This window comes from Bos mutus, chromosome 14, assembly GCF_027580195.1.
Source record: "Bos mutus isolate GX-2022 chromosome 14, NWIPB_WYAK_1.1, whole genome shotgun sequence".
NCBI lineage: Eukaryota > Metazoa > Chordata > Mammalia > Artiodactyla > Bovidae > Bos > Bos mutus.
Window position 1 is genome coordinate 9750617 of NC_091630.1, and position 9927 is coordinate 9760543.

A 9927-nucleotide genomic window follows, 5' to 3' on the forward strand; every position below is an offset into this window, starting at 1 on the left:
GTCAGTTCACTAGCAAAAGATCTCTGCCCTTCTGAAGGATTCCAGGCTGTCTATTCCCATTCTGCCTAGGTGACAAGGTAACCCCAGGCAGAAATGACATACAGTAAATACATGTGCCACTCTGGCCAGTTGGACTGTGAATTTCAGTGTTTCATCATGCTCACTGAGGCAACAGCAAACCTGAAATGTCAATATGTTCAGTCAATGGAAGTGAAATAATGGGACTCTATTGTCTTACCCAATCGATCTGCTGCTGTCAACAAGGAAACATGCCCCCCTGCCTTTAAACAAATTTTAATTAGGCTCTTAGTTACTGGATCATATTTACCTATGAAAATAGTTATCCTGACTATGTGTAGGAAGCAAAACAATTGTTTTCCCACCTTTACCCATTTTAAAAAACCTTTTAAGGTTGCTACTATAATTTTTAAACACATTCAAGTGTATTAAACATGTTTCAAATTAAACAGGTTTATTAAACATTTTAAAATTATTTTCATTTTAAACCAATTCCAATGGGGGGTGGGGAAATCCCATAGTTTAAATTCAACATGCAAATCTACCTTACAGACTTGATTTTTGTTCCCTCTGCACCTAGTTGAAATCATACTATAAAATCAACTAATTTCACATTAAAAGTAGGTTTCATTTGCTCTTCTTACTCATCCAAGTACTACCATTAGCATCAATTTACCACCCATTCAAAACATGTCACACCGAACCAAACACAAATGATCAATTCCAAAAGCCTCAACCGATTTTACTCGGTTTATCAATCCTACAAATAAGGGGTAAATGAAACTCTCGTTATAAGAAGCGAGACGGTGCTAAGGAGGGCAGGAGGTGGGAGTGAAAAGAATATAAGGCATTCAAGCCATTCCGATTTTCCCTTAAGTTCTACAGACTTTGAATGCAAAGAAGGAACACAGTCTCACCTTAACATCAAAATAAAAAGGAACTAATCAAGTTGTTAAGCAGCTTCTTCTTTCCCCCTCTTCATCCAAAGGCTTCAGCATCCCATCAATATCGTAATCCATTGTCCCCCCCCCCACCCCCGCCCTTTATCCAGTCTCCTTTAAACCTATTTAGAATGGCAAAAAAAAAAAAAAGAAACCCAAGGAAAGATAAGGCCCTCCGGTAATCTCACCTCGGTGAGTCCTGTCTGGATAGCAGAGGTGATGGGAGATAGCGGCCAGGCCAGGGCTGATGCCAGCTCCTCACCCCACACAACAAAAGGGAGATTTCTCTTTCCTCCCTCTGCTAATCTTGAAATGTAAATTCTCTCCGCCAGCTAAGAGGAGCGACAGATAACATGGTACATCTTCACTTCTCCCGGTCTTATCGACTTCTGAATCGTTCGGGAAGGGGGAGAGGAAAAGAGAAAGGCCGCCTCCCCGCGCCCCCCTGCATCCCGCCCCCCACCCCTCCCCTCCTCCCGGCCCGCCCCCCGGCCCCCGGCCCCCCCGGCCGCCGAGATTACCTTCTGGCAAAGCAGCGCAGGAGAGGCGGCCGCCGCAGCGCAGGCGGCCCCCGGACCGCGGCTTTGTATTCATTAAACACACATCGGAGCTTATCAGAAGTCAGAGGCTTGTCAGGATGGCACATTGTGTGTGAGTGAGTGTGCGGGCGCACGAGGGAGCCGAGCGGAGCCGGCGTGCATCGGGGTGATTACAATATCAGCAGGGCCCAGATGGAGGCAGGAAAATAAACAGAGGGTGCGTGTGAGACGGCGCGGGAGAGGCAGGGGAAGCGGCAGAGAGAGAGGGGGGACGGGAGACGCGGGCTGCAGCGAAGGAGCAGGGACCGGCAGGGCAGGGGCGGAGGGTTCGGGGACACCGGGGGCGAGCGAGGCGCCCCCAGGCTAGCCGGGGCTGACCTGTCTCCCCTCCCCGCCGCGTCTGTCCCCACCCGGAGAGAGAGCGGGGGGAGTCCAGACTAGCAAACTGCCTTTTTCCCTTGCTCCAGGGATGGCGGAGGGGGCAGCTGGGATGCTAACATTCCGGGAGGTTCTGTCAAGGTCAGAGGGGAATCCAGAGCCCGCTTTTTGCAGGAGCTTAACAACGAGACAGTCACCGTGTGACCTCCATCCAGACAGACCCAAGTTGCCCAGCAAACCCAGGGAGTCCTCACGGGCAGCGACACAGCCCTTCCCGACCGACCTCAAGTGGGAGTTCTCGTCCCTTTCTTGGCTGGCCCCAAGACTAGATTCCAACCCCTGCCCACATCCACAGAGATGGCTGTGAGGCGGATACAAACGCTGGCATCTCCCTGGGCTTGTCAAGGTGGTCCCAGCGGAAACCTCGCGTGGCCAGCGGCACCGGGAGAAGACGCACTTGTGACTGGGAGCTACAGGTGACTCCCAGACACCTGCTCCACCTCCAGAAACTGTGCCGGCGGTGGGGGCTCCTTGTGTGTACATCTGAGAGTCTATTTTGGAGGTGGGAATTTGAAATCGAGGCAATCAATCCCGGTTTGAGCTTGCCTCCACAGCTCTTCTCCCCACCCCAGAGCCAGGGAATCAATCAGACACCAAGCAGGGAGCTAGCGCTCCTCCCAGTCCAGAGTGCCTCTTCCACCCCCATCAGGGTCTGCAGGGAGGTACACCTGAGTGGTCTCCTGGGAGCCCCCTTTCCCCTTTTAAATGCACCCGTCAGCCAACGTGAACATCTGATCATATCCTTAATGGAGTGCAAATAATGCAGCAAAGAAGGTTATTTTATTGGGGGGGGGGGGCGGAAAGGGAGTATTTGGTCATGTTGCATTTCAAGGCACTGAAGCTTGGTTAAGAAGCTCATGTCAGTATAAAGAGTGAGTTCAGAATAAAGAAGCCAATAAACTCCAGAACTGTTCTTGACATACACTGTAGCCCCTGCTGCAGTGAAACTTCAGATTGTAAAACAGTTTATGCATGGGGGCTCGATAGTTTGGGGTGAGGGGAAATAAGGCTGGTGATTAGAGAAAAACACCAACACCAAAGTGCAAGAGACCTAGCAGCCACCTCTGAGAGGAGACAGATCTGAAGAAGACCTTAAGAAAATCAGGAGAGGCAGGGGTCACAAAGAGGGGGCCAACTGAGCCCCTGAACCACAACAGCAAACTGTTGAATCAAGCACTCCCCTCCAAACCACTTGGATCCAGTGCTCAAAAAGTTTTATGAGCAGTTGGACCCTCTGGCCCCCAAGCTCCCACACACCCCAAGAAAACAATTAAGGGAAACCTGATAGGTCAGGTAAAGTGCAAAAAGCTAGGCGTTGGTGCAGGAAGGGCATGTGTGAAAAATCTTGTCATGCAGTGAATGTCAGATGAAAAGGGCTCTGCCACAGTCCACCAGTAATCCAATCATGTGGAAAACCTCGGGGTATCACTGAGAAGAGAAGGAGGTACTACTTCCCCGTAAATCTTCAAAAAGTGAGCAGGTTCAATAGTTATAGAAGGGTGCAAGGAGAGGGAGGAGACCATTTGGCAGGAAATGTTACCAAATCGAGTGCACTCTAAATGAGTGGAAATCTGTCATCCTTACATGTTTTAAATGTAACAACAGATTTCTAGAGTATCATTATAGCTCTCATAAAGAGTCACCTTTCACTTTTTCTCTAGCTGCTATAGAAACCTGCATTCAGGATAACCAGGTGCAATCACATATACCTGCCCCTTTATTACATATTAGTTAGATCAGTTTGGACAAAGACTACAGACACATGTTTATAAATCCAATGCAAGTCTAGGAAGTAAAAAATACAACTTAGAAACGCCAACTGATTTTTCCATTACATGTGCTTTGAAAAAATGCTATTTATAAAACAAACAAAGCCCTACTACTTCCACAGAAAAGGCTTACATTTTTCTTTAAAAAGCATCCAGACACTGAAGGTATGAAGAAAACTGCACAAAAGCTTATCTGCCAGGGTTCTTGTTTTGTAAAGGCATACTAGTTCTATTACTACCTTGTTTGTTCACTGACTTTTGGCTCACAGTTACAGAAAAGATCAACCAATTCTCAAATGGGAAGAATCCATGACTTTCTTCCAAAGCAAACACTTTGCTGCAAAGCTTTCAATTTAGAAAAAAGCAATATAATAATCAAGAAGAACAATCACAGAATAAGTGTACAACAGGAAGTGGTTTCTATCATCATAGCTGTCTTAAAGGCCAGGCTGGAGACTAAAAATCTTAATTTCAACTAGTTCTTTTCTTAATAATAGGTTACCTTCCTATAAAAGCAAGAAGTCCATCTGTCTCAAGCAGATAAGTTTTGAAGCATTAATTCAGATAAAAATCTACCATTTTCTTTGAGTATGTGAATTCTAGTGTGCTATAATGTGAGAATTCCAACATATGACCATTATGGCATAATATCTCATTGCTCAGCTTGTCATTATTTCATTTGTAATTCTTATGTTAATTATGTTCATAATTACTATAAACAGATGTGGTAGAGATTCATGTGACCTTTTATTGCAGAATGAATTCCTCACTCATTTTGCTTTAATTTCTCATGTATGTGAAACTGAAATGCAAAAAAAAAGCTTTCAGATTTCCTAATGTTTTATATGTATAAGTTAAAACCTACCTTCTACTTCATCTGCATTTCAAAATACTAGAATATTCTTAACATTTAAGCTGCTTTACAGCACATTTTAAAATTGCACACTGAATCTCACTGCTGCTCACTAAATTGTAGCTATGGACGCCAAACAAAGACTAGCATCCGTGTCTAAGTTGTTTGTCTTTTTTTTTTTTTTAATATCAAAGGTTAATGCAGCAGAATTGTGCTTCAAAACCAAGTGCCTAGCAGCTACATAGCAATTTATTCACTCATAACTCAACCATCACCCTCTTTACATAAAACACATTTACAATAAAATCTGTATGGATTTCATTAGCTGAAAACCTCCTCGAATTTCATTTCTTTGGCCCTAATCTATAATTAGTGTGGACAGACAGGTGCAAACCCTTCTCTTCTACAGATGGCTACTGGAAATGGTGCAAAGTAGCTCCTTCTGTTTAAACAACACAGAGATAACCTGCTCTGTCTTATCACTTACAATTACCTCCATTAAACTGAACTAATGTTTGCTTTAATAAAATGTTCACTGTTCTTTAAACATTATTTAGGAACTCTTATATTAATGGCTGTAAAAAAGTGAAGTTGGAACGTGTCTCTTTAGATAATAAAAAATAACTTATTCTGGATGAAATGTTCACATTGATGGTATTTTAGTTGACTTAACATTTGTCAGTTATTTTGCATAAAAGGGTCAAATATGGTATTTTTAAAAGGCATCTTGGTGACAAATTATTTAACAAGTAAAGAAATTCAGAACTATGAAATGTTTAATTTCTTTATTATAGATTTTAATTTATTGAACTTCTAAAATCCTAGATTGTTTTCAAAGAGTATTTATGTTAACCTAATTTTATGTATTTAACTTCTGATGGATTCTGAAAGTTGTATGAAGGCATCATTTTAAGGCACATTTTAAAAATTAACCATGCATGCAGTGCACTCTGTAAGCACATGGTTAAAAATAACACCATTTCATACTAAATAACCTCTATAAAGCCAGAGATCTCTTCACCCTGCTTCTGCTATCAATAAAGTCTGTGGATCACTAGATGATGAATAAGGTGTCCCTAAAACAAAGAACTTTTAAATGTCCAAACATCAACATATAGCTTTTCTCACTGAACCTACATAACTTACAGTAATAGACTCCAGTAAAATGCAACTGAATCGTTTTTTTCACATGCAAATCCTGCAGGTGCCAATTTTTGAGACTGCTTTGCTATGAAGGGCTATGCTGCCTGCATAAAACCTCAATGAAGAAGGGTTTGCATTCAGTGCCTGTCAGCTGATGTTCATATCAAAGAAGTGAGAAACAGGATTTGACAGTGAAGAATGTCCTAACCTGACAACCACTGACCAGCATTCCTATTGGAAGCATTTCTTTCTCGTGATCCCTTTTCAATGTTGGAAAAAAAGAAAAGTTTTTTTTTCCACAATAAAAAAAGCTTCTATTTTTATAATAAAATAAATGATAATGGCACCTTACATTTGTGTACTTCTTTCCTATTTATGAAGTGTTCTTTGATCTGCAAATATTTATACTAACATCCTGGATGGAAGAATTCATCATTAGAATCTAGCATCAAGAACAATATTTTACTTTTCTTCAGAAGGGGGAAAATGTAAAAATATAAAGCTGCAATCTTGTAGCTGCAACATGTACTGTCCTACCATTTCCAGCAGCTTGCAACTTGATAGGGCAGTTTGCTTTGTACTACAAGAAGAATGTGTCTTATTATGAAATGATCCTTTTAAGGATCATTTTTAAATCAAATTATTAGCAGATATTAGTGAGTCACAGAGACTAAAGCTATAAAGCATTTCAAAGATTTCTGGTCTGCTTTGAGCTGTCCAAACATTAAAGAAAAAATACACCATTTTTCCCACTTCTTTTATTAGATATGAACTGGACACTGGAGAAACTCCATACTCAAACACTCCCACTCAGTATTTAGCATTTCAAATAAAGTGACTGCTGTCTAAATGGTTTACAAAAAATTATGAATTCTTACACAAAGTCTTCTAACATAAAGTTCTTCTCTTAGTATGATCGCAGATAAAGTCAGCTTTTATACACCCAGAATGAGCCTGATTCCTTGATTATTTCGTGGAAATTTTGAAAGAATAAGCCAAAGAAATGCTAAATACAGTACAGATAAAGCAATGTTAGACTTCAACTTCCTCAATATCCTTCCTGGCTGCAAAAGATGCCTAGGTCAAACACTGGGTGAGACTGTCAGCTGTCCCTTTAAAAATAACCACCCATAAAAAGAAAGAAAAGAAAAAGAAAATCAGACTGTCCCATGCATGCTACCTGAAAGCCCCTACAATGGTAAAACTAGAATTGACATTAAGAATAAACAATGGGGAAAGATCCAGAGAATCATAAATTTGCTTCTCTTTGTACACATCACATCTGACATAAGCATCTGGGTTTGGTCCAGGATGGTTTAAGAAACAGTTCTGTTTATTCACCTTTTCTAAGGAACTGGATGACAGGAGAGACTGGGCACAACAGAACGCTCACATGGTCCAGGCAAAAGGCTGCAAAAAACTAAGAAGACCCCGGACACTAACGGTTTATCACTGAAAAGCTGATCAATTTGTATTCTAGCGAGTGTGGACTCACTGGGCACAGACCCAGTTTCACTCTCGTTCTATGCAAAGGAGAGTTATGACAATCAAAGCCACTGGGAGCACTTAAAAATGGTGCACATGTTTAAAAGGAGACGGGGTGGGGGGGCGGGGGACCTGTAAAACAGATTTCAGTTCACACAGAAGGTAGAAAAAGAAAACGCCTTGGTCAGCAACCCAACCTTTATCAGGGGATGAATCAATTTGCAGCTGCTGTGGACAGCCATTTATATCAAGGCCCTGGGCAGATTAATTAGAGGGAGCGAAATTAAAAATTCAAGGGGGCCCGGAGTGACATGAAGCACATCAAGTTGCTCTGGAGTGGCTTCCCCCCCAACTCCTGACCTTCACTCCCCGGCCCTGGACTCTGGGACTGGTCTTCAGGAGCTCCTCCGCGGGGGGCACTGGCTATTCCTGAAAGTGACACTCTGGTGCCAGGCTAAGGCGAGTTGGGCTTTAAGATGCCCAGATCTTGAAGAATAGCTGTGCTCAAAAGATTTCAACAGCCACGACGCTTTGCAAGGAATAAGGAAAACAAGGGCTGCAAGGCTCCGCAGCCAAATCCTCCGAACTTGAAAAGCTCGGCGGGGTGGGGTGGGGGGGAGGGAATCGGGCTATTTTTAGTAACAGTCTGGGTTCACATCCTACTTCCTGGAATCTGTACTCAAACTTTTCCAAGGGTTGACTTACCCCACCCCAACCTCCATAAAAAGTTTCAAAAAAAAAAAAAAAACGGATTTAAGCGTCTTGTACCCACAATTGTCTTTCCTAAGGGGGGTCCTGGCCAGCGTCAGATCCGCCCAGGGAGAGGGGTCTGGGTGCACCGATCACCCCAGTCCTTTCTGTCCCCCCAAGAGAGCGCTGGGGCCGGGTAAACGAATTGCATCCCCGGGACGCGGCTCCCCGTCCGGGCTCCGCCTGGCGGGGGCTCCGCTGCCGAGCACAAGGCTCCCCATTCTGAAGAGGAGACGGGGGCCCCCATCGAGGCTGCGCAGGGAACCCCCAAAGGGCCAGGGCGCCGAAGCCTCCGGCACGCGGAGGTCTGGGCCGCAGGGACGCTGCCCACCCAGCCCGGGCGGCAAAGCCCTAAGCCCGTCGCGGATGCCAGACTCGGATCGAGAGACCTCACTGGAGTTCGGGGGCGGGGGGCTTGGCCTGTCCTCCAGGGGCTTCCCACCCGAGCACCCCGCGTGCCCAAGAAGACCAGGGCCAGTTCGCAGGGTGGGCACCAAGCGCCCGAGGACTGCTCTAAGGACCCCGAGCGCAGTTGCCACCGGGTCTCAAAAGTTCAGATTCCTCCTCCTCGCTTGATGCCAGAGCTAAGTTTTCCCACCATCAAAAGCAGACTTTCCAGTTTAAAAAAATATTGAAAAAAAAAATGAGGGTCCAAGGCCACCTGCCACCCTCACCCTGGGTACCTTGCCCGGGGGTTCGGTCGGGGGTGGGTGGTGGGACTAATATAATCTTCCAGCTCTCATACCGTCATGATGGAGAGAAAAGAAAAAGGGGGCAGCAGTGCGGAGAATCTGAGAGTGAAAACGGCACCCCCGGCTGCCCCTTGAAGTTCAGTGTCACCGCAGCGGGCAGTGACTCGCGAGGCTCCTCTTCGCCCCGGTGCGTGGCTCTACAGTAGTTCAGCGACGGAGACAGCCCGGAGCCTCCCGGCCGAACAACCCAAACGAATGGGACGGTCACCAGAATGAGAATTAATACCAACAACCAGGGCACCCCCACCCCCACCCCGGTGCCCCCAGTCCCCGCCCGCCCGCGGGCACTTACACTGCACAGGGCCGGAGAGTCCCACCATCCGCCACCGGCTCCGAGGTGCCAGGAAAACTTGCCGTCTTCTCGGCCGGCCCGCGGGGCGAGGGGCCGAGGGCGCGGCGCCTCTCCTGGCCCCCGAAGGGCCGGCGCGTCCAGGACCGCGGGCCCGCGCGCGCGCTCGCCGCGAGGCCGCCGGGCACCGATCACCGCGAGCCGCGGGGCGAGGAGCCCGGGGGTCGGGGCCGCCGGCCAGACGCCGCCTCCACGCGGAGCAGCCCCGGACGCGCCGCGCGCCGCTCCTCCCTCCCTGCCTCCCGCCCCTTCCCTGCGGTCGCCGCGGCGGCAGACGAATGGGATGCGGGGCGCTGAGAAGCGCCCCCGTCCCGGGCGGCGTCTGCGTCGGCCTCGCGCGCCCTCGCTCACTCTCGAGGAAGGCGACGCGCGCGGGGCGGCGGGGCGGCCGCCGGGCAGCGGGGGCGCCGCGCGCTGGGCGCCGAGAGCGCGCGCGCCCGCGCCCGGGGCGCCGCAGCCGCTCCCCGGGGCCGGGAGGAGGGCCCGCGGCGGCGCGGGGGGCGCGGGCGGCAGGCGGGGGAGGTGGGGGACATCGGTGTCGTGCGGGGGTCACGGGGGTCAAGTGTAAGTTAACAATGGGCTGGCCCGGCCGGCCGGGGCGCGCGGGCGCGCGGGCCGCCTCTCTCCTGGCCTCGCCCTCTCCGGTGAAGGCTGGACGTGGGGCCGGCTCCCTAGTGATGCTTTCCCGGGGCCCCCGGCGCCCTGCAGTAACCCAAGACGACCACTTTCCCCGGCCATCTGGAGCGCTCCTGGCTGCCCTGCCTGCGTCTCATCACTGGCTGGAGACACAGCTCTGCGAGCCATCAAGCCCTGCTCAGATCTCCTCTCTCTTAATCCCCTTCTGTTAGCTGATTTCCAGACTGACTATTTGCTTTCGCATTAGATAATAG

The 9927-nt window shown here is 47.9% G+C and overlaps 1 protein-coding gene across 5 annotated transcripts in view; it reads right to left on the reverse strand.

Moving 5' to 3' along the window:
* RUNX1T1 (RUNX1 partner transcriptional co-repressor 1) overlaps positions 1 to 9213 on the reverse strand; it is a 153493-nt gene extending 144280 nt beyond the window's left edge. The window contains exon 1 of one of the 5 annotated variants that reach the window (XM_070382937.1): positions 8981 to 9213. Coding sequence is in view for 1 of the 5 variants with exons in the window: in XM_070382940.1 (XP_070239041.1) it covers positions 8981 to 9008 (28 nt within the window). In the remaining 4 variants the exon portion in view is untranslated. Of the gene's footprint in view, positions 1 to 1147; positions 1350 to 7546; positions 7729 to 8980 lie in introns of those variants that run through there. The other 4 variants (XM_070382940.1, XM_070382944.1, XM_070382939.1 and 1 more) reach the window with 4 other exon arrangements.
* Between the last annotated feature and the right edge of the window lie 714 nt (positions 9214 to 9927).